Below are 26,023 nucleotides of genomic sequence, written 5' to 3'. Positions count from 1 at the left end.
TTTTATATTTGTTGATGTTTTACTGTACAAGTTTAACAAATAGCGCGGAATTTCTGTACGTTTGAGCAGAGTTGCCGAATTACAATCAAGTCAGGTTGCCAACTTTGACGTTTCTTTTAAGATCAAGAAAAAATCATTTGGGAAATTGATTTTTATAGAATAAATTTCAATTAAATAAATATAAACAAAAATAGATTATATTATCTTTTGATGTAAGAATATTTTCTAAAATTTAATACTTCTTTCCTACACTGCACTGATTCAATGGATATATAGAATACGTGGATGTATTGACATTGGAAAATTTGTCCTCAATTTAGGTGCTAATATGGACCTCCTCTATTGGTCAGTTTGTTCAACCAGTAGAAGAAGAGAGGGCGGATAGGGAGTATTGAATTTTTAGCCAGCTAACAGTATCACTTAAAAATACTTGAGAATCTGGTGCAACATCCAAGTTACAAGCGTCTGCGACCCTGGCATCTAGGGACTCTATATTCGAAGGGATATGAAAGGGCAGAAAATAGCTTAAAACAATACCCAGGCTTATTTATAAAAATAAAATAGCCTGAAACCATCTCAGGGCCTATAAGAAGCTCTCCTCTAAAGAAGAACCATATCGGTTCAGTGGTGAGCGAGATCCTTCGCTACAAACAAAAAGAGCTTAGTACTCTATATTATAGGATTACATATTGATTACTGATTCAAATTATTCCTTTGAGCGAAATAACTCTTTTATTATAATTTTTGTAAGCAAAGCTTTTCTATTTATAATACTTGCCCCAAGAGGTAATTTAGAAATAAATTTCTGGTGCTGATAATTTATTTGAAGTAACTGCCTAAAAAACATTTTTTTTGGGGGCGGGGGGGTTGGTTGTCCCACCCCCCAAGAAAATAGCTTAAAACCACCACAGGACCAATAGGTAAATACCCTGAAGAGTAGAATCCAATCGGTTCAGTGGTTACCGAGATCTTAAGCTTCAGACGGACAGACATCAAGCTATTTGTATTTATAGACTACTAAGTATTAAATCTACATAATCAATTTCAAACATAATACGATGACACAATAAATTATAAAGGTATGTAACTCTATAATCGTTACCAGAAAATATTTTATTTTATTGTTTCATAATTTTTTTATTGAGATCCATAAAAATGTTTTTTTATTCTTTTACTTGTTTATTTAGCTTACTACCTAAATATACCATAAAAGTTTGGTACAAATTTATCTTTCCAAAACGGTGGATGCGATCTTTGGGTAAGCACAATGTTCGTCTTTTTCACAAAACTAAATATTATTATAATGGAAATTGACTGCAAGTTTTACTGCGCCCCTAGATGCTATGTACCCGGCCAAATTCATCCTCATTCCTCATAGCAATGGATGTAGAATATACGCGGATATTATGAGAGGGGAAAAATTGTTAATTTTAAGGTTGCCATTTCCCCTCATTTATTGGTCAGTTCGTTCATCCACTAGGAGGGGATGGGGTAAATGGAGAGGGTTTAGGGGGTTATCGTTATTTTAGCCCACTACAAGTTGTACTTTATTAGAGAACATGAAAATCTTGTTTAAGATCCAAGTAATAATAAATCTTTTTCTCGTATTCATTCGAATCCGGTGGATAGGAACCGGTTCTCATCCATACGAAAAAACCATGTCTAGCATCGTATTATATCCAGCTTTCTACGAATATAGGAATGTACAATCATAAGATTAAAACTAGTTTTTTTAGCCGGTGACTTCGTCACCTCGGGGCTAAAAAAACTAGTTTTAATCTCATAATTGTACATTCTATATCCGCGGAAAGCCGTTTATAATACGATGCGAGAAATAACTATTCCTTAGCTCGTATAATTTGAAATTAAAACTAGAAAGATAATGAACAAAATAAAAAAAAACAATAGTAAATTTTAGTGTTTTATTTACAGTATAAATTAATGTATATGCAATTATACAAAAAATACAAATATGTTAAATTTCTGTACATTATGTATAAAACATTTGCTGTGTGTCAGCTCAGTGTGTACATATTTGGCTGCGGACATGTTATATCCGGCCAATTTAGTACGAAACTGGTTGATAACTACTTTAAGCGAAAAATAGGCTCACTTGGTAAACTTATCATTCACTAATAGCTATATAAAAACAACAATGACATATCTCCGAAAGCAAAGCAAATGGGTTAGATCACAAACAAACTAAAAAATTAGATTATAAAAAATCCTAAATAGTAAAAATGTTATTTCTAATTTCTACCATATATCACATACAATTAGAATTTGTCAAGTTTTTTCTTCTTCTGGCAGTTGGATTTCTGTCTCAATTGTGTTAAATAAAATTATTTAATATGAAATTTGAAAGAAGAGAATTTTATGAAAATAAAAAAATGAAAATAAGGAAAAAGATTCAATTTTGTAGACCAAAGCTGGTTCTTTAGTTCATTTCATATACAAATTTATTTAGAAATTCCCGTTTTTTATTAAATTCTTGTCCCTTTCCCTATATATTATATGAAATGGGATGTAATCCCATAAAAAATTTGGTGATTCTTGCGGCAGTTGTGAATGGTTCGACTGTCCTTCTCTTCCTTTTCTTTCCCGTGGACCCGACAACAACCACACCGCGCTCCCGAGACGAACCGCCGCTGCTGTAATTGTTAGTGCGCCCTTGCACGCCGCTACCTCCCACAACAGCTGTGTTATATCTCTGTCCGACAACGGTTCTTGCAGCGGGTTCTTCATAAGATGGCGTGTAACGACCGCCGACAACGGTTCGGCTCTGGACAACTTCTGGCTCCTGTTCGCTATACTCTTGGCCAATAACAATTGTGTTGCGTGGCTCAGGTTGACGGGGTTGTGTAAAACGACCACCAACAACGATACGCTTTTCGCAGCCAGACAATGGATCGCCGGTGAATCCTTGTGGGCATGAGCAGATGGGTCTGTGATCTTGCACCTCACAGTTGGCGTTGCGGCCACAGGTTCCGATACAAGGGTCACGGCAGTTGTAGTCGAAGCAGGCAAGGCTGCTGGAGCATTCATGATCATACTCACAATCTCCACGCTTGCAGAAAGCATAGGGATCGCCCTTGTATCCAGCTGGACATTTACACTCAGCCTGACGGCCACGGGCAAGGCATTCAGCACCTGGTCCGCAAGGGTTGGGATTGCATGGGTCTGGCTCTTCAACGCAGCCGGTAATGGTATCCGGTTGTGGGATGTAACCTGGCAAACATTTGCAAACAGGGTTGCCCAACCTGTTCACATCACATTGAGTGTTGGGACCGCAAGGACTGGGGAAGCATGGATCAGGAGGTGGGGTTCTGGCCTCAATTTTGGAACAGCCTGTGATTGTATCAGGCTGAGGCTCGAACCCGGACAAGCAGGTACACACAGGGTTGCCTTGGAAGTTGACATTACATTCTGTGTTTGGTCCACAAGGTGTTGGCTGGCAAGGATCTGGTCTCGGCACACACTTGTAATTCTGGCAGATATTATCTCCGTTGCAATCACGGTCAACCTCGCATTCTCGGCCACAGCCAGTAATGGTATCAGGCTTGGGCACATAGGTCGGCAGACAACGGCAGATAGGGTTGCCGGATGGCAGGACAGAGCACTCAGTGTTTGGGCCACATGGTGAGGGGTCGCAAGGATCAGGTTTTACAACGCATTGGTAATTTTGGCAAATGTTACCAGCACTACAATCAGGATCACGTTCACATTCGCGTTTGCATCCAGTAATTGTATCAGGCATTGGGATGAAGCCCGCCAAACAACGGCAGATCGGGTTGCCAAGGCTGTTCTCCATACACATGGTGTTGGGTCCGCAAGGGGAGGGGTCACAGGGGTCGGGGCGCTCGACGCACTGGTAGTTGGTGCACACGTAGCCACCGCGACAGTCAGGGTCGGTGTAGCACTCACGGTCACATCCGGTTATGGTGTCAGGCTTGGGGATGAATCCGGAGTTACACTTACAGATCGGGTTTCCACCTAAAAGAATGATATTTATAAGAGTACTTATATTTATGAAAATAATGAAAAACAGTATTCGAACGCATAATTAGGATTGTTAAAAAGTATATACAGCAAAAATGTAAAATTGGTCCATTTTTACAAACTATGATATAATCTATTCTTTGATAACATTTTTACGTACGAATGTTTAAAGATAAGTGTAGTTTTTAATAAAAGCTACTCAGTCTAAACTCTGCACTTTTAGAATTGTAGAACAGTCTAATGTTCTAAATTAAGGGGGGGGGGCACATCTGACACTTTTGCGTAAACAAGGATTATAGGCTTTGTCTTAGGAGTTATAGGATAGGTTATTTGGGGAAAAAGTTTAGTTTTTGGGTGTATTTTCCTTATATTTAAAAAAATTTTGATAGGTCTCCAGGTTCAGGTGCTGCAGGCTGGAAGGTCACTTCTGGACAGGTATAAATGAAAAAAAAATTTTGTTTGAAGAGTTAGAGATCAACTTATTAATCCAATTATGCATCTTTTGGGATGTTATGAGCATATATGAAGAAATAATAAAAATCAGCCTCCAGGTTCAGGTCCTGCAGGCCTCCAGGTGAATTCTGGACAGGTAAAAACTGAAAATTTTAAATTTTATAGTTAGAACAAAACTTATTTTACAAAAGTTGCTACTTTATGGATGGTATGGAATAAAATGAAAAAAAAATTTAGTTTGAAGAGTTAGAGATCAATTTATTAAACCAATTATGCATCTTTTGGGATGTTATGAGCATATATGAAGAAATAATAAAAATCAGCCTCCAGGTACAAGTACTGCAGGCCTCCAGGTAAATTCTGGACAGGTAAAAACTGAAATTTTTTACTTTTGAAGTTAGAACAAAACTTATTTAACAAAAGTTGCTACTTTATGGATGGTATTAACATATTTGAAGAAAAATTTGAAATCGGGCTCCAGGATCAGGTACTGCAGGCTTCCAGGTAAATTCTGGACAGGTAAAAATTGAAAAATTTTAATTTTATAGTTAGAACAAAACTTATTTTACAAAAGTTGCTACTTTATGTATGGTATGAACTAATTTGAAGAAAAATTTGAAATCGGGCTCCAGGTTCAGGTACTGCAGGCCTCCAGGTAAATTCTGGACAGGTAAAAACTGAAATTTTTTTTTTTTGAAGTTAGAACAAAACTTATTTAACAAAAGTTGCTACTTTATGGATGGTATTAACATATTTGAAGACATATTTGAAATCGGGCTCCAGGATCAGGTACTGCAGGCCTCCAGGTGGATCCTGGACAGGTAAAAACTAAAAATTTTTACTTTTATAGTTGGAACAAAACTTATTTAGCAAAAGTTGCTACTTTATGGATAGTATTAACTCATTTGAAGAAAAATTTGAAATCGGGCTCCAGGTTCAGGTACTGCAGGCCTCCAGGTGGATCCTGGACAGGTAAAAACTAAAAATTTTTACTTTTTAAGTTAGAGCATAACTTATTTAACAAAAGTTGCTACTTTTTGGATAGTATTGACCAATTTGATTTGATTGATGAGAAGTTTGTGCAGAAACATGTGGTTTAATTGGCAATTCAATCTGACAATGAATAGATGATGTCTAACTTGTATCTTAGTTCTAATTGCCTATTTTAACAAAATTTGTTTGGTTTGTTTGTTACTTTTAAGTTAATTTTGTCAGGAAGTTTTCATATCCCTTTTTTTATACTTGATTGTTGAAGAAAGCCTGCAGGAAATATGCCGCTCTAATTGCTGAAAGACTGCCACAATAAGGCTTAATACCCCAAATTTGAAGCCTGCAGCTTCAATAACTTTTTTTGTATCAAATTGAGGGTATTGTGTTGGATTTTGGTTGGATTTTTACCGCAGTTAGAGCAGTGTATTTCCTGCAGGCTTCCTTTAGTGACGGACCTGTTGACAGTACGTTTTTTATATATATATTCTAGTCAATGCTTAATATTTTTTTTTGCAGATATAATTCAAAATGTAACAAAATGGTTGGATTTAACTTGAACCTTGAGCCCGATTTCAAATTTTAAATTGTATTAGTTAAATAGATATAGTTCTAACTCTTTAGTTAAATATTTTAATTTTTACATGTCCAGAATTCCCCTGGAGACCTGCAGTACCTGATCCTGGAGCCCAATTTCAAAAATTATCTTCAAATTGGTCAATACTATCCAAAAAGTAGCAACTTTTGTTAAATAAGTTATGCTCTAACTTTAAAAGTGAAAATTTTTAGTTTTTACCTATCCAGGATCCACCTGGAGGCCTGCAGTACCTGAAGCTGGAGCCCGATTTCAGATTTTTCTTTAAATGATTAATACTATCCATAAAGCAACTTTTGCTAAAGAAGTTATGCTCTAACTTAAAAAGTAAAAAATTTTAGTTTTTACCTGTCCAGGATCCACCTGGAGGCCTGCAGTACCTGAACCTGGAGCCCGATTTCAAATTTATCTTCAAATGAGTTAATACTATCCATAAAGTAGCAACTTTTGCTAAATAAGTTTTGTTCCAACTATAAAAGTAAAAAATTTCAGTTTTTACCTGTCCAGAATTTACCTGGAGGCCTGCAGTACTTGTACCTGGAGCCCGATTTCAAATTTTTCTTCAAATTGGTTAAAACCATCCAGAAAGAAGCAACTTTTGTTCAATAAGTTTTGTTCTAACTTCAATAGTAAAAAATTTCAGTTTTTACCTGTCCAGAATTTACCTAGAGGCCTGCAGTACATGTACCTGGAGCCCTATTTCAAATTTTTCTTCAAATATGTTAATACCATCCATAAAGTAGCAACTTTTGTTAAATAAGTTATGCTCTAACTTTAAAAGTGAAAATTTTTAGTTTTTACCTGTCCAGGATCCACCTGGAGGCCTGCAGTACCTGTACCTGGAGCCAGATTTCAAATTTTTCTTCAAATTAGTTCATACCATCCATAAAGTAGCAACTTTTGTAAAATAAGTTTTGTTCTAACTATAAAATTTAAAATTTTCAGTTTTTACCTGTCCAGAATTCACCTGGAGGCCTGCAGGACCTGAACCTGGAGGCTGATTTTTATTATTTCTTCATATATGCTCAAAACATCCCAAAAGATGCATATTTGGTTTAATAAGTTGATCTCTAACTCTTTAAACAAAATTTTTTTTTCATTTATACCTGTCCAGAAGTGACCTTCCAGCCTGCAGCACCTGAACCTGGAGACCTATCAAATTTTTTTTTAAATATAAGGAAAATACACCCAAAAACTAAACTTTTTCCCCAAATAACCTATCCTATAACTCCTAAGACAAAGCCTATAATCCCTGTTTACGCAAAAGTGTCAGATGTGCCCCCCCCCCCCCCTTACTCATTAATTCATAAATTATTTTCTCGTATTCATTCGAATCCGGTGGACAGGAACCGGTTCTCATCCATACGAAAAAAAAACTATGTCTAGTATCGATGAAAGAAATAACTATTAAAATATTTGGCAGTTTCCCTCAAAGTGTCTAGTCAAGCACAGAAATCCCCCCCCCCCCCTGTTCTGAACTAAATTGAAAATAAGGTGATGGGTATTTTTAACTTGTTTCTTTAGTACTGTAATTTCATATAAGGATTGGTTAGGTTAAATAAAATACTGGGTGGCCAAGAAAGGTTAAGGCACCGCGGGGATTAGGCATAGGGAAACTTTTAAAATTGAAATGCTGCCTTACTAAATATTTTAAAAATGTACTACCTTGGTTTGTACAGAAAGTGTTGGGTCCACAAGGAGATGGATCACAGGGGTCAGGGCGGACAATACATCTCTGGTTCTGGCATATATACCCCTGGTTACAATCAGGATCCCTCACACATTCAGGACCACATCCTATAAAAATAAATATATAATTCTGTCTTATATACCCCTGGTTACAGTCAGGATCATTCACACAGTATAAATAAATAATTGTGCAGATTAAAGTTCAAGAACAGATACATATCTACAAATATTAACTGTGATGGAGTCAGGTTTAGGTAAAAGGCCAGGTTCACATCTACAAATAGGATTACCTGTGATTGTGTCAGGTTTAGGTACAAGTCCAGGTTCTCATCTACAAAGAGGGTTACCTGTGATGGTGTCAGGTTTAGGTACAAGGCCAGGTTCACATCTACAAATAGGATTACCACCAAAGTTTACTGTACATACAGCTCCTAGACAAATAATAATATTTACATTTTTAAAATGGCAATTGAAATGGCTATTTTAAAAAAAATAAGATTATCCATAAAGTTTATGCAGGAAGTGGTCTGCATCTAAACATCTTGTCAGGGACGTCCAAGCTTTTAATTTTGATGGGGTAAAATGAGCTGTTTCAAAGGTTTAAAGGGGGTAAACTGATGTATTTCTAAAACTTTTGAGTGGGGTAAACACCTTTTAGCCCCCACACTTGCAAGTCTATGATCTAAGTATTAAATTCATTTTAGTTTACAATAGGCAATATGCTTCATGGATATTGAATATTTTATAGGGAAACTTCTTTCTACTGAAAGATATGAAAAGTCTCTCCTCCAATTTTACGTACAGACTTCTTTGACATAGAAAAAAAAGGTTTGAATCCCTTACCTGGTCCACAAGGAGAAGGGTTGCAAGGGTCAGGCTTCTCCACGCATCTTTGGTTCTGGCAAACATAGCCTTGGCTACAGTCTGGGTCAATTACACACTCGGGTTTGCAACCTAAGAACATACATTATATAATATCAGCTGAATTATTTTTTATTTTTAAATAAAATATTTAAAATTGACGGAAAAGGATAGTACCAACACAGTTTGAAATCATTAGTTAATATTATTGACATTGAGAATTGATGGGCTGAAATAAGTTGAATCTGTAATTATATTGAAGAGAAACTTAATAAAACAGCATGAAAAATAGTAGGCTAAAGTGAAGGGCACAAATATGAAAGAAAAAGAGAGAATTAGAGCTAGAAAGAGAAAAAAAGAAAGATGAGAGTTGACTAGTGAATTTATAGTGAACATAATAGAGAGCAGTAATATAGACATACTAAAGGACGGCCAGACAGACACTATTATTCATAGAGAAGTTTTGCTGTTATAAAATATCTAACCTATTTAATAAGAATCGTAAATATATTTTTATCCTTAAAGTATTATTTTTTTGTACTGAACCGATTGAGTTCTACATTTAAGGAAAGCTTCGCATAAGTCCTGGGGTGGTTTTATGGTTTTTTATTTTAAGATTGTATTGGGATGGTTTTAGGATATTCTGCCCTTTTCCAACAATTCCAGTATGTAGCGCCTAGATACTAGGGGCGAAACCGCTAGTATATAAAATATAATAAGAAGACAACTACTTCTTACCTGAGATGGTATCAGGGTTGGGTATGAGACCAGGCTGGCATCTACAGATGGCGTTACCGGTCCTGGTCACTGAGCACTCGGCCCCAGGTCCGCAAGGTGACGGCTGGCAAGGGTCTGAATAATTTTAAGGTTTTTGTTAGTAATAATTAGCTTTTTACAGTACAATGAATTTATTACATACAATACAAAACTAGCTGTCTTGTAGACAACTAATAATGAATTTGAGAGAAAAAATATGCTTTAAATGACACAATGGGTTGAAATCAACATGATGGGGGATTCTTGTTTAAACGATATAATCCTAAACCAAGTATTTTTAAACAAAATACCACAAAAGATCTGAATTTAGGGTCATTGGTTGGACTCATATTTTAAAACATTTTCAAACATTTTTGTTAAGTCTAAAATACATCAAATAAATATGTTGCATCACCCTTAAATAAGTATCAATGCTACATTGATCCTAATATTAAGGTTCTCAATCTTTCAAATGAAAAATTTAAAATAGCCAAACTTCGTAAATAATATGCATTAAAAAAAACAAGGATGAAACCTGGTTTTTCAACGCAGCGTTGGTTCTGGCAGACATATCCCTGGCTACAATCAGGATCTCTAGTGCATTCAGGCTTACATCCTAAAGAAGTATTGTGTTAGGTATTGAAACTTTTAATTAAACAGATCAAGGTAAAAGAATAGAGGAGGCTATATGCAGGGATAAGGGATAGGAAACCTGGCCATAAATTAGGTCTCGGCCTGGTTTTGAAAGGGATCATGCAACTTTTACCATTTGCCTAATTTAATGACCTTACTGGCGGACGGCTCATATTGGCTACCGCTCTAAACCAATAGTGTTCTGTGATTTGGGCTTATTTTGTATCAACCAATCACCAATTGGCGGAGCCAATTGTTGATTGGTTGATACAAAACAAGCCCAAATCACAGATGGCGGAAATTTTAGAAGCAGACAATTCTGGAAAAAATAATGATTTCGTCTGCTACGAAAAAATAAATATAAATGGTGTTAGATCACATTAGTTTAATTATTAAATCTGCTTAGAGTTAAACATTAAAAAAGGGCCACATAGAAAAAACAAAAATAACGGGATTATTTTTTTTGGAAAGAAGGTAGCTACGAATTTTCATTTGGTAGTTTATAAATTAGATGTTGTATTTTGAATTTTAAAAATTTAGTACGGAGTTGATACAACACCTTCAACCTAATTTTTGTACAATACAACACAGTACAGATATAATATATCATTACATTATATCCAGTATAGTATCCAAAGAACTTGATAGAATGTTACCCAAGTGCATATTTATTTATTTATTTTGAATTTTAATTAGCAACGAAATTTTCAAATAAAATTTTTACTCATTAATAAAAATGCAAATAATACAAACTAAAATCTGTCTGAGGGAAACCCAACGATAGCTTTCTGACAGTTCAAATTACCAAAGTAAAAGATAAAAAATTTTGGGAGAGAAAAAACTTCTTTTTAACAAAAGCCATTAATATATAGGTTTATAAAAAGTTATGTTTTTTACTTTAAACTAGCTACCTGAATTTGATTCTATACTTTATCTACACACACACACACAGCTTTTTCATTAGCATTTTATACGAACCACTGCGCTATCCCAAAACTGGTTTATTAGGCTAGAAATAGGCCTAGGCTTGAAATAGGCCTGAAATAATACTTTCCTACGTTTCCCATCCCTTATCCCTGGCTATATGTAACTCCAACCACAAGGTAAGAACCTTGTGCCGACTTTCAATTGGGTCTTGAATATCACCCATATAAACAGCCAAGTCGCTACAAAAGAGCATAAAGCAATTTGCTAGCAAACGAAAAAGGTCCCTACAACTTGGGCCAGGTAGTTGTCTATTCTTAATACTTATATATTTACTCTCAAAAGAATAAAAAAGTTATTTTTAGTAAATTAATTAAGTATAATCATCAGTCTATTTTAAAATAGGATAAGCAAAGGTATTCCATAAAATATGTCAATATAAGTGTCTACTTGCCTGAAATAGTATCAGGGTTGGGAATCAAGCCAGCTTGGCATCTGCAGATGGCATTGCCAGTCCTAGTCACTGAGCACTCAGCACCGGGACCGCAAGGTGACGGCTGGCAAGGGTCAGGCTTCTCCACACAGCGTTGATTCTGGCATACCTGAAATATTATAAATATTAAGATGAGTTTGTAAGCCTAAAATCCTAATTTTGTCACATAAATTTCAAATTTTAATATATCAATAAGCAATTAAGTCATGCATCATATTTTTGCTAATGTACCTAATTAAAAGTAGTTTTTAACTTTAACTTTAAGAAAATACAAGTCCTTTATTATACAAAAAACTACCTTATTTTGAGTATACACTCGTATGTGTAAGTGTGAGACAAAAGCATTAAAGACCAACAACTAGATGGTCAAATCAAAAATCTGTAATTAAAATCCCGAGTGCATTCAGTAAGGTTCAGGAAAAGTCTAAAATATCTCAGTGAAGGACAAACCATAGTCGTTGGGCAGTAAAGCTGTGCTGTGGAAAATTCTATATTTACCTGTCCAGATCTGCAATCAGGATCCCTGGTGCACTCAGGACCACAACCAGTGATTGTGTCAGGTTTGGGAATGAGTCCAGCTTCACACTGGCACAGTGCATTACCAGCAGAATTTACTGAACATCTAGAACAAAAATAAAAGTTATCCTAAACAGACAAGTCGCTTGTGGAGAAATTTATTACTCCCTATTCTTTTTTTTCCGCATGGAGAAGGGGGTGATTGATCCTCTTTATATGTGTAACTCTTTAAATCTGATTTGAGAGATTCTACTTGTTAGTTCTATAGATAGTTCATAAATGTTTTGACATATATCTTTCTAAAGTTATAATAGCATTAAACTATCTACAGACTTCAACCTATGTGAAGATTCCCTAAAATTGAAAACTTTATCAGTTTAGTAAATTTCAAAATCTCCAGAAAACATTCTTTATAAATTTAATAGAATACAGTATTGGTCACTATCATACAGAAAATATTATTCATCTTAAAATAAGTGTTTAAATGGTGGAAAAGTTTAATCTATTTATTTAATTATCTATTTATCTACCTGGCACCAGGACCGCAAGGATTGGGGTCACAAGGATCCGGCTTCTTAGCACATCTATATGACCGGCAGACAAAGCCCATTCGGCAGTCAGGATCCCGTTCACACTCCGGCTTGCAGCCGGTAATTGTGTCCGGGTTAGGGCTATAGCCAGGCTGGCATCGGCATTCGGGGTTTCCATCCCTGTTGACCGAGCACTGGGTGCCTGGACCGCAAGGGGTTGGGTTGCAGGGGTCAGATGACCGCTGGTTGTTGAGTGAAAGGTAACCGGGAGATGCGTGACCGCCACCTAAACGGTTTTGTAGGATGACAGGTGAGTTGCGGTTATGCTCTACTGTGTCACAGCCGTCCACTGGGCTAGGCATGGGAACAGTTCCAGGGTTGCAGCTGCAGATAGGGTTGCCCTACCATTTCAGGGATAAAATGATTGTTCGACTATAAAAATTACATAAATAGACTTGCAAATCCAAAATAATGAAACAATAAGCTAAAACAACATGAATTCAAAAGAAGTCGTAGCATTGGTTTAGGATGTTGTAAGAGCAAGAGAATTTAGGATGGGCCTTTTGCCTGTATAATAAACTAGTTCCTAAAGTTATATGATATAGTTATCTTATTTGTTGGCTTCTCAACTTTGGGGACTTATATTGAATTTTGATTGGTTGGTTCAAAAAATGCTGTCCAAACGTTTCAACTACTACTTGTAACCTACAGAGAGGGTGCTTTTGTGTATCATCATTGGGGAGTTAAATCAATTATTTTCTTATCGTTTTGTAAAGCATATAAGGAAATTTAGTTTAACATAAAAATGCTTGACATAAAATTATTTTCTCCGTGCCTGATTGTTGACCATACACTGTGTGTTTTTTCCACATGGCGAGGGATGACAGGCGCTGCCGGGGTTCTGCGTTTGTCTGTTGTATCTGAAACAAAAAGTTGTGTAATTTGTTGATTTCCCTTAAAGTTTTAAGCAAGCACAACCCCCCTCCCCCTCGTATTTTAAAAATAAAATTAGGAGGGGTAAGTATTTTTTTTCTCGTTTATATTCCTGCGGGAGTCCATTCCTCTACTCAATATAACCTAGCCTGAACTAATATAAATAATAAACAAGCACACAAAAACTCCCTTATTTTCACAATTGTAGAGGGAGGGGGGGGGGGGGGGGAGGGTTTCCTGTCCTAGACTAAGCTCTTAGACGAAACCGTCCTTGATATAATTATTGTTATTTCAAAAAGTAAAATATCCATAGCAAACTATTGTTCCAAGTTTCACGGAATAGCATAGACATCCAAGATAACATAAAAAAAATCCACCGAAATGAATAATTAAGATTTATCTAAAATATATTTTTATTGTGTTGTATTATGCTTTCATGGATTGTTAGATAAAAGTTTTAAGAAATAAAGAACCAGAATTCTAAGTAGGTATTAGACACACTTTTTATTGAATTACATATTTGGTAATTGTAAGTTTTTATTTGGCAGTAAACTTCAAAACAAATATTTTTAAAGGTTCCAATGATTTTAAAAGATTTAAACTAGACGCATCAGTCACACCCCTTTTTAAAATTTGAAGAGGAGGGCATTTCAAGTTAAAAGGGCAAGTAAATGGGTTAAAAAAGAATGTCATAGGGCAGTAACAATAAAATTAAAATAGATTCCTAACATTTAAAATAAGGGCATAAATGTGTAGATACTAAAAATTGTTTGAAAATAAAAATGAATGATTCTTGAAGTAGGTCTTTCATTGAGTTATGCAATAACACAAATATCATTTGTGTAACAGTCTTTTTCTAAACTTATTAGTAACTCCTTTATCCGTGTAAAATTGATACAAAAAATGTGGAACGATGTAGGACATTATTTTGAATTCAAGGTGATTATAGGACGCCATATTCTAATCCCACAAACCCATGTTCAATGCCAATGAATTCCATAAAGTATCTTTCATTCCAGGCAGCAGGGACTTGCAGCGTTCATTTTTAGTATTTTTTTATTAAGTAATATGTTCCCTTTGTTCTAGGCAAAGATTTAAAATCAGAAGGAAGGACAAATGGGCAATACCTCTTGTAGAGTGTCAGAAAGTAAAACAGTAATTTGTAAGTCTAAACAAAATTGTTGAAATCAGCATATTTCAAATGGACGTACGGACTATCTAATAACGATTATAGAGTTGCTACGCTTCTTAAATCTTACCTAACTGTTATAGGAATAATCATGGAAAGTTTGAAATCGATAGGACAATTCTGACCTGTCTAAATTATTTAAAAGAGCTAAAAGTTACGGACGGACCTATCCGATTTATAGAAAAACTTTGCCTTTGAATATTATTTGGGAGTTTTCTTGGTTTTCTTCATGAAAGTAAGCATACAATTTTCAGTGCCCAGTACAAATACAAAGATTCCTAGAAAATTGTGGACTAACCAACTGTTTATCAGATTTTATTGGCTAAGCACATACTTACATACAAACACCCTGCCACTTTATTATATAGAATGATTATTGATTTCATAAAATACATGTTAGACTAATTTTTTTCTTGTAAAATTCAAGACAACTAACCCTTATGTTTCAAATGTCGTTCTCACCACTTTTTTCCAAACACCTGCTTGTAATAAATTCAACAAGAATAGTATTATCCGAAACAGAGATGTGGATAGGAAATTAACCAGAAGCATGAATAAAGGGGATGTATGCACACTTCTGGCAAAATTATGGGGTGTTGATACAACCCTTAGGTGTCCATTCCCCTACACCCCCCTAAAACAGCCAAGGAGATTGTTAGGGAACACTTCTCTTAAAATTATGTGGATCCTGATCAGTATAGAATGGTTTTAGATGCTAAAAAAACTGAACAATTAATTCAAATGTTTGTCTATCTGAGCCTAAACACATTTAAACAAATTAGATATTTTTTATGCCAGACAAAAAAGACAGGAATTAATTTTGTGCATTTTTAAAAGGTAGTAGGCTATTTGGAACATAATTACTGATTACAAATTAAACAAAGGGGGTTAATGCCCTCTTAAATTAACTCTTAGTAGCACTGCAGTTTTAGAACATTTTTATGGGTAATTGTTCAATAATCATCTTGTGTAATATAATCAAATAATAAAATTACATGAAACTTAAGACCCCTATTATAGATATATACAAAAAAAACTTTCCCGAACCTTCATTTTTACCAAAGGTTAGGTAAAGAAAACCCTGCGGAAATAAGGACCTATTGGAGAGGCCTATAAATTGCTTGAGTTCTATCTTGAAATTCAGACCAAACCCATGGGAAGCATACTTTATTTACTTGAAATAGCCTATCTTCATTTAAAATCAATGTTTAAATAATCTTTAATGTAAAAAAAAACCTATCTTCATTTATATGAAGAAAAAAATACATAGAATACAAGTGTTGTCATCATACGATGTTTTGCAGGGATAAATGATACTTTACTCCTGCAAAAAAAGGTTGCATTAAATCGTTATAGCTGCTAATATTGTTTTTTTCCAGACCACCTTTATTTTTCTCCTTTATTTTATTCAATCTAACTACCCATTTACCCATCCCTTTTTCCCTGACGCCTCCTTCTGTTGTTGGTTGTATAACTGGTGTGTACTTTTGATAGGCGGGGACTGATAACTCCGCCCCCGCACTTACCAAACACAAACTTTCAAACATTTGAAAATTCTAATAACATCATTTTATTAAACCAATCTTTTAAATGGCTTTTAATTCTGTTAATTTAGGTTAAAACAAATCTAAACTAAATATAAATTGCATATATATATTTCTAACAATTTAAAAGTTATTGAAATAAATCTGTAAAACAACCTTAAAAATGTAGCTATAATTTTTAGCAATTGTGAGCTATCAAAAGCAGAATATTACATAATGAAATTAGGGAGAAATATTATTGTCTTATCCTCTGCCTTTTTAAGTTTCTCTATAAAGAAAAAGAATTAGTTCGAAATTGTCTACTCCCTAGTCAAAATTTTATATTTTCAAAAGTTTCAGATTGAGATTTGAGTCAAAATATAGACCATCTTGAAAAATGACGTAGTCTAATAAAATCTTTACTTGTTAAAATGACCCCTTTTCAGGTTCTTACTTTCTCTTATAACATCGTCTAAGATAAAAAAAAATTAAGCATTAGTTACATTTTAAGTCTAAATCTATAATGTACCTAATTAAAGTTCTATGGTCTAAAACAAAAAGACTTAAAGCTTCTTGTTGGTGAGGTTGTAGCCTATTTTACTAATCAAAAGTCTTAGCCGCTAATAAACAAAACATTTTATTGCAGAAAAAAAACCTAAATGGTTAACTTATCTCTTTGCTAAATAGCCTTAACATGCTAAAATATAAATCCATTTTCACAAAATTAAATGAGAGTCTGGAAGGGTTCGAGCACTTCCAAAATGGGAAAGTGTATAATGATGTTTTCGTGATTGATAAAGAATAGCATGCAAATGATTAACAGCCTCTTTATACAATATTTTTGGAAGCAAAATAGAAGGGTGGGTGAATGGATACCGGTTTTAATCCGGCGGAAATAAATAGGATTCAAAGCCATACTGGAATATACAGATTAAACATAAAAATATATACCTATCTCTTTAATTATCTAAAAAAATTAGCTAAAAGTTTTCTTGTGATCATTTCATATAGTAATATTTATTTGGTCTGTCAAACTGTCAGTAATGCTCCAGAGGATAACAAGTTTCCATAGGGGAAATGTAGTTTTCTCATCTGATATTTAAAATAGAAGGTTTTTTTCTTTGTTAATATTTTTCTCACTAAAGCGCATCTACTCTATAAATCACTATATCCGTCGGCCTGTCTAAGCTGCTTAAGAATATGTTTCCCTAACATGGTATCACTGAAAACTGTTGAAATTTTTTGTAGAGATTTATATGACCACTAAGCAAGCATCTTCTCTATATCTCACTATGTCCGTCTGTCTATGTTTGAGATGGATACTATGTTGGGAAAATCTAATTTAGGTGTTTAAAATTTTACTTTTATATTTGTGAGCATTGTTTCTTAAGGGTGTTGTCATCCTTACATAATTGCGTTTTAAATTGACATAATTATTCTTGTTTTATTTTTCTTTAAAACCTTTTTTTGTCTCTATGAAACGAACATGAATAAAAATAATAATCTTATTACTCTAAAATATCTCTAAATAATGACTCATCACTATAATAAGTCGCACCTTATACAGCAAAACCAATAAAAACATTGAAATAATAGTGCAATTACCTCATTTTATAAAATCAATGTACAAACTCCAGAGGATAGGCTAATATTAGGGGATGGGGGGGAGGGGGGGGGGGGGGATCAACCCATTAACGAATTTGGCTATGAATTTTGCCTGTATTTTAGCCAATGCATTCTATATGGTCTTATTTCAAACGTCACACACCCAATATAGTCACAATTATAACTATTTTGATACTTCATTTCCATGAAAAGACAATGACCGATAAATTGATGTACATTCCCCGTGACGATATACAAAGTTACCCAATTAGTGTTGAAACGTTTGGTCACTCAATTTGAAGGACCAACATATCATGTCCCCAATGTTTTAAGCCAACAAATAAAAAAAATTATTACAAAACTTTGGGAACTAGTGTATTGCACAGCCCAATGTCCCCTCTCTCCCTGGTGTCACATACTCGAAGCTTTTTTTCTTATTTTAAATCAGGTAATAAACAAGTTTAGGAAAGCAAAATTTTACACAATACCTATATACTTTTACCTTAAGTATATACTGTAATTTGTTTGCGTTTTGCCGCAAAGTGGGTATTTATCTACCTAATTGAAAACAGCAAATCATTCAATGTTAATAAAAGATATTTACTAATTTGGTTTCACTTGGGAAAACATTAAAATGAATTGTCAGTTTTAAAACAAAGTAAGTGCACAAAATATATCAAAAAGTTTGAAATGGACGTACGAGCTTTGTGGAAAAAAAGTTAATATGCTTTCAAGATTTTCTTTACAGGAATTTTTATGCATAAATCAAAGGAACATTATAAAAAAACCTGAGTTAATTTACAATCAGAGCTTTACATTATGACCTGTCAGGGATTTTTGACAGGAATTGTCTTAAAATCTATGAAACAAGTTAAAATATGTCGCAGAATATTTTATGATTCTTTAAATTTGAATAAAGTAAGAAGGAAAATGAAAAGAAAGCCTCAGGTGTTTTCAGACAGATGATCTCATATACATAAATAAATCACTTGTGAAGTCAGAACTTATAAGAAACAAAACTTATAAACAGAATTAAAAAGGGACATTGAATCCAGAAAAAAATTAGCTAATATTTATGCAGAGAAAACATCTTAAAAAACAAAATGTTAACAAGGATGACAACATTCATAAGTAGAAAAGCTCATGAACATTTATTAATTAGAACGGAACAAGACGGGAAAGATGGAACAATCGAGTTATGGAAATGAAGTATATTCGTCAAGCACGGGGGAGAGGGGGGGGGGGGCGAAGTTGATTTCCTCCCCAAAAATATTGTGGATGCTTGAGACACATCTAAAGCTTTGACGTCCTTGGTCTTATTAATCCGGAAAAGGAACTTAAAACAGCAATAAGTGAGAGAAAAAATCAGGAAGCTCAAATTTCTGCTGCTGAATCTAAACCTCTACAATAGTCTAATGGATAGACAGAAATAAAAAGTGAGTTAAAAATTGAGTTACAGAGCAGATTCTTTTTGTCAGAGAGAGAAAACAGGGGTCTATCTCATACAGCAGCAAAGAAAATTATGAACAAAACTTCAGACCTCAAAGTTGTTTTAAATTTTTTTTTCATTCCACTCACCACATTCCTGATAATACCTGTTAATATGACGCATTAAGATGAGATAATTTGCTAGTGATAGATTATGCAATAAAAGAATTGTTTGAAAGAATATTTATGGTACACTAAAATTTAATTATAATGAGACTCTAAAAACATCTGCTTTGTATCATTAATATTTCATTTGTGTGTCTGTCTATTGTACTTATAATAGTTATTGATAGCATTGTATTATAAACAGCTTTCAGATAGTATCAAAATTATAATTACCTTTCTACATTTTGGCTAGTGTTTTTTTAGGTTGGCTTATTCATTTTTTTAGAGGAGATTTTTTAATAAACTATCTCGACATAGTTGGGATCTATGAGAAGCTTCACTGCAAAATAGATCCCAAGTAGTCTAGCAGTTATTGAGATCTTTCTTTACAAATATTCAGACACACACAGACAAACTATCCTACTACTTTTATGTAAAGATTATATATTACTTTGTCTATCTATATATATATATAGATAGATTGAAGGACCGACAGACAGGCATATATATATATGCCTGTCTGTCCTTCAATCTATCCATGTTACATACCTGGAAGCTCTTTGTACACTCTGGTCAGCCAGCCATGACACGCCTATAATGTGAACTTGGGCGGCGGCGTAGCCAGTGACAAGAACTAGGGTTAGTGTGAGGCGGAGTAATGGCGAGGGGCGGAGATTCTTCATGTTCCTTCAGCTGCACACACATAGCGCAACAATTCATATTCTTTACCACGAATTCAAAGCTTTAAAATTTATTTTATTTTACATTGCAGCTACTCATTAATGGAGCATGTCGGTACGATGGTCTAACAAAATGTGTAACTAACGTATTATCTTCCGTTTGCTGTATTATTGCATGACTATTGACAATATTAAAACATTTCCCCCCTATACTCATAAGTATATCGACCTTATTTTTTTTATTGCTGTCCTTACATAATCAAGCTGTATTCTAGTTTACTGTTCTTATCTACTTTAACTTGTTGCCGCGCTCTTAATGGATATAATCGTCATTGATGTCTGTTTTCACTTAATCTTTACAACTATAAAATAAAATCCTACCATATAAAGTAATATATTATTTTTGTATCAAGCTTAAAATCTCAAATCTACTGAACCGATAAGGTTCTCTATTTTAGAATAGTTTCACATAGATCCAGTGAATGTTTAAGGCTATTATATTTCTTGGGATTGTTTAAGGTATTGTTTTAGCTTCTCTCTTCTCTGCCCCTTCAAATAAAGAACCTTTAGTAAATTCTAAACAGAGTTTTGAGGATATATTTCATGTGTGTCAGGGAGCGAAACGAAAAACAGAAAAGCATCGTAAACTACATTATGCACTATCTTACTTTTTAAAGACAGTCAGAAGACAACCTACGGCTATACAATTAATAGAGGAGCTACTAATAAGAAAACTTGGTAATTTCCTCTTAGAATTTTTTTTCAATTTTGAAAATTTAATCCCCCCCCCCCCCCCCCCCCGACAGAACTATAAACCTTGGCCGCAGCGCTCGGCCCCCTTGCCTGCCTAGCCGCAGCGCTCGGCTCCCTAGCCTATAACCTAACCTAACCTAACCTAAAATAGTTGTTCTCTGTCGGGAGGGGGGTACTCAAATTTTTTAAATTGAAAACAAATTTTCTAAGAGGATAACGCCGAAAACTTTATTATGTAACTGTGCGTTTTAGAAATGAAGAACAAAGGGGGGGGGCGAAAGTGACACTTTTTGAAACCAAAACTAAAAGTCAAAGGAACTCAACTAAAAAAAGAGTTACAGGTCTGACATTTTGCATGGCAGTTGCCTTATAGGGGTACAATATGGAACTGTGAAGAAACGGCGTCGCAACCACCAAAAACCGCCGAGAAAAGGCAAAAAAAATTTCGGCGGGAAACGGCGGTTTTCGGCGGTTGCGCCGCCATTTCTTCACAGTTCCATATTTTACCCCTATAAAGCAACTGCCATGCAAAATCTCAGATCTGTAACTCTTTTTTTAGTTGAGTTCCTTTGTTGACTTATAGTTTTGGTTTCAAAAAGTGTCACTTTCGCCCCCCCCCCTTTAGAACCCAACTTATGTAGGCGATGTTAATTACATAAAAATCAATACCACGCATATTTCAAAATCTTAATTAATCACCATTTTAAGACCTAATTAGCGAACCATAGTTAGATCATTCATCTACCATAAATAATCTTTCAAGGCGGAAAAGGGGACTCTTTAGCCAACTTTGTCCAATTAATTAATGAGAATAGATAAATAAAATGAATTCATCATTCTTAGTCTTGCATGTTTTGTTTCATAACAAATTCAAAAAAAATATTCAAGCTTTCTAGTACCTAACTGTTTTGGGAATCACCATACGATATATCGATTCTAAACTAAAGTATCTTCCCAGATTGTAAAAAAGTTTCGCTTTCAAAATATTTAAACAGACATAATATAACTTCCATTTATTCCTAACTATATCACTTATATTAACCAAAACAGTTTATACTATTTTCGACGCTACGTTTTAACAAAATTCCCAATTTTATATACCTACACATATATAAGTTAACATACAATGAAAACTAGGAGATGATGTTAGAATATTTTTAAAAATAATATAAAATCAACCAAAATTATTATTACTAATCACTTTTTTAACCAAAATAAAAAGGTAAAGAATATTGAAATTGCCTGGAACTACGAGGAGAGTTGTGAACCTCTCCGTCTTCCAGTCAAACAGCGTCTGAACAGCCAACGTCATCACCACATTCAGAGCCTTCCCCAATAAAGGTACAAGAATAGATGAACACTTAGAAACGGCGTCTGAACAGCCACCGTAAACACCAGATTCAGAGCCTTTCCCAAAAGAGGTTTAAGAATAGATGAACACTTAGAAACAGCGTCTAATCAGTCACCGTCATCACAAGATTCAGAGCCTTCCCCAATAGAGGAACAAGAATAGATGGACTCTTAGAAACAGTCATCGTCAACACTAAATTCAGAGCCTTCCCTAATAAAGGTATAAGAATAGATATATACTTAGAAACAGCCAAAGTCATCACCATATTCATAGCTTTCCCCAATAGAGGTACAAAAATAGATGTACACTTTGGAACAGATCCATCACCAGATTAAGAGCCTTTCCAAATAGAGGTCTAAGATTAGATGAACTTTTAGAAACAGAAACCGTCATCACCAGCAAAGCAAAGGGCTTCTACGTTGTTGGCATATGCTAAGTAACTCTTTGTACCTCTATTCTATACCTTTTTTATTTTCCCCCATAGGCCAAATATACCACTCTTTCCCCCTAGATAACCATACTTAAATCCTCCTTATACACCTCCATACTTACAGGGATGTAGGATTCTGTAGCTCAATTTATAATATTTAAATCTAGGTCTAAGCAACACTGTGTTTTGTTATTCTTATCTCAATTTAGCGATCTTTTCATTCAAGTTTTCTTTTTATTTAGAGCTGTAATTGGTTTTAAAAATAGATGTCTTTCTGTTCTTGTTACACAGAAAGAAAAGAAAACAATTATTGCCCCAATTTCTTATTCCTAAATGCGTGTAATTTTCTTTGGGCCTACCACCCAAGCTCAGGGCGTATACAAATATTTAGTTAGGGGGGGATGGGGAGGGGTCAATAATTTTCACCATAGTGTCAAAGAAATGGAACATCAAGTGTATCAAGAACAGGAAGTAGACATTTTGTTTTAGTTTACAAAGAACATCACTCTATACAAGTTAACTAACCAATGTCAAAGCACAACTAAAAACACTAAGACATTTGTGGCAGCTTTGCTACTACTTGATTTATTTTAGTTTAAACTGAATAGCTACCTTTTGAATCTTCCTTGTTGTATTTTAAAGAATATCTTAAAATCTTAGAAATCATGCTATCTCACCCCCCCCCCTCCCTCTGATTACGCTTATGAAATTGCGTAGGCGAAAATACGGCAACACGCGTAATATTTCTCTGCCTAATTTTCAAACATTACGTTCAGACGTTAAATTTTCAAAACTTTTATTTAAAAACTTTTCATTATTAAATTAAAGTTGGCGTTTTTACATAAGGAGGGGTTGTGTATAAAATAACCAATAAACACGCTCTCATTTGCTGGCTCAACTTTGGATACTAAGTTTTAATTGGTTGGTATAAACTTGCAGAGTCTATAATTTTCATTCAATAATTTAAATCTACAGAATAGGCAATTTTTTGTAATCATTGGGGAATGGGATGCAATGTAAATTAATTTATCGTCTATTCTCTTATCCCTAGAGATCCATGGAAATTATATAAGATTAGGGATAAAAAGTCTTGTTAATCTTCATACCCCCCCTCCCTCAATCTATGACTTGAAAGTAAGAGGCAAAATAGATTTTCTTCTGATATTATATTCCTCTACTTTTTAGGTTTTACAATTATTGAAACTTGTCGACCTAGCTAACTTACAACCAAAGCATTGCCCCCTTCCCCAATAAACTTTCCCAAAACTTTAACCTCCCCCTTTACTATGTGATTATATGCTATGTTATAACTTAATTCTTGCGTAAACCAAAAATGAATTCATTACAGCGTACTTACTGACCACGATAACTCACGATAACGCAAGCACACGCAAAAGTCAAACAAACGTACGCACAAAATCCCAAATGATCACACCCATTTCCTTATAAAGCAATTTAGAACCTCTTTCAAACATAAAATGTGAATTATGACATTAAATAAATGCATCAAAGAAATAATATTGTAGTAAAAATTATCTCAATAGAAAATGCGTAAAAATGATATACATCTAATCGAACATGTTATCCGCGACGGACATACGCTGCTTATTGTGGGAAAGCTTTGCTTTCAAAAATAAACTCGACCCGCCTAAGATTCGCTACGTCATTAGGCCTATAATTAGCAGGCCGAAAAAGGTCTGATATCCCCATCAACTAGGCCTGATTTCCACCAGCAAAAAATGCCTAATTTTCCTCCCTGTTACAACGTCCGTATTGAATTTCTCTCCAGATGCCAATACCAGGGGAAAAGAAATGTGTAAAAGAATAAAAAATTGTCGAAATGAATGGACATATTTACATTATAATTAAGCACGATGTAAACTTTAAGGATTTTTATTTATTTTGAGGGGGGTAAAATGAAGGGTTTAAAGGTTTGAGGGGGGTAATCTAATGTATATTTAAAAATTGAGAAGGGGTTAAATGAGGGTTTTCAATTTTTGAGGGAGTTGACACCCATTTACGTACCCCTCCCTTGGACGTCTATGCTTATGTAATACAAAGAAGTAGGATGTCTATCTGTATGAAGTTAAAGATCTTGGTAACTGCTGAAACGACGAGGTTGTTCTTCTAAGAAAATTTACCTACTTGTCCTGTGGTGGTTTTAAGCTATCTAATGGTGCGAGACATACCCCTCCAAAAAACTTCCCCCCACAATAAATTGTTTATAATTTTCTTCTTTATTTTCAAGATAAGAAAAAGGGGGATATTCCCCTGCACCTGTAGGCGCGAAGACTCTTGTAAAATTTAAGACTTTTGTGTAATAATATTATAAATAAAATTTACATATCTACTTATCCCTGATTAACACTATGTAGACAAGAAAAGAAATTTAAAGTCCAATCATTGATTATTTATGCTTTCTTTTAGAGAAAATATACAGATACTGATATATCTAGATGTTTTTACTGGTTGCTTTTTAAGATTGATAACATTAAATGTTTGGAAGAAATTTCTATTTCTAATATTAAATCCAATCTCATATTTAAGAAATTAAGTTTTAGTTTGTCTATTATGGATGAATTTAAAATCTTTGAAATATATATTCATCAAAACTTTTCAGGGATTTATAAAGAAAAATCTTTGAGAAAACCGCCGTATTACAGCAAATGCTATGCCAAATCCCAGTATTGTAAATCTTTTAATATTCGAATTTCTTTTGCGTTTTAGGTCAGATTTAAAAAAGTGGTTCTTCTGCACCCCTGTAACCCGTTTATGATGATCCATTGAAAAATTGCTAATAAGATATTATCTAAATTTTTTAGTCTTTCCAAATATACATTCTATAACAGTATATGCTACATTTGAAGTCCTTATTCTTAAACGCCAGGTATTTAGCACAAGCTAAACATTAAACTTTTTTCAAATTTGATTAAACCATTTCTGAAATCTTAATGTTTACAAAACACACACCAAGTTACTTTTTAAAATAATTAATCTCAGATTAATTAAGAGTAAAAATACTAAATCTTTGCGAAAACGTTTATATTGACCCGTTCATCTAATTTTTTTATGTTAATGGATTTAGAATATACGAGGAAATTAGGACGGGAAAATTGTCGTCATTTTAGGTTGATACAATGGACATCACTTATTGACCAGTTCGTTCATCCAGTTGGAGGATAATATAAAGATAGTTGATGAAGGAAGCGTTATTTCAGCCAGCTACAAGTTTCAATTTATTAGAGAACATGAAAATTTAACATCCAAGTATTGATAAATACATATGTTTGTTATTTAGATAATATGTGGGAGGTGACGGATGTCTAGTTTCACTCCTCTTCACACTAGACAATCAACAATATCAGGGTTAATAGGGATAGGACAATAGATAATAAATTCATAAAATATTAAAATTATTACCTGTTTGCTGTATGTCACACTGTCTGACAACTCATTTTTACATCATTTTATATCTAATCCTATTTGAAACAAAAATTGAGAAAACTTGTGCCTTTTTGAAATGAAATAAA

General features: G+C 34.2%; 1 protein-coding gene across 2 annotated transcripts; it reads right to left on the bottom strand.

Annotated features, from left to right (window-relative positions):
- Nucleotides 1-1,908: 1,908 nt before the first annotated feature.
- LOC145314341 (uncharacterized) lies at nt 1,909-25,974 on the bottom strand. 2 transcript variants are annotated; one of them, XM_080154227.1, is made up of 13 exons: nt 25,914-25,974; nt 21,955-22,039; nt 19,829-19,972; nt 13,272-13,356; nt 12,437-12,837; nt 11,889-12,012; nt 11,352-11,499; nt 9,876-9,956; nt 9,323-9,436; nt 8,567-8,677; nt 8,071-8,154; nt 7,700-7,831; nt 1,909-3,993 (listed from the first exon to the last, which is right to left on the bottom strand). In XM_080154227.1, the coding sequence occupies exons 3-13, from the start codon at nt 19,960-19,962 to the stop codon at nt 2,504-2,506; spliced, it is 2,904 nt and encodes a 967-aa protein (XP_080010353.1). In that variant the 5' UTR covers nt 19,963-19,972; nt 21,955-22,039; nt 25,914-25,974; the 3' UTR covers nt 1,909-2,503. The 2 variants fall into 2 exon arrangements, with proteins under 2 accessions (XP_080010353.1, XP_080010345.1); XM_080154219.1 differs by having other exon boundaries at nt 21,955-22,273; nt 25,914-25,955.
- Between the last annotated feature and the right edge of the window lie 49 nt (nt 25,975-26,023).

The sequence above is a fragment of the Acartia tonsa genome, chromosome 1 (genome assembly GCF_053477335.1).
Source record: "Acartia tonsa isolate MP-2025a chromosome 1, ASM5347733v1, whole genome shotgun sequence".
In the NCBI taxonomy this organism is placed as follows: domain Eukaryota; kingdom Metazoa; phylum Arthropoda; class Copepoda; order Calanoida; family Acartiidae; genus Acartia; species Acartia tonsa.
Note: the sequence above shows the minus strand (reverse complement) of the source record. Positions and strands in the feature narration are given on the sequence as shown.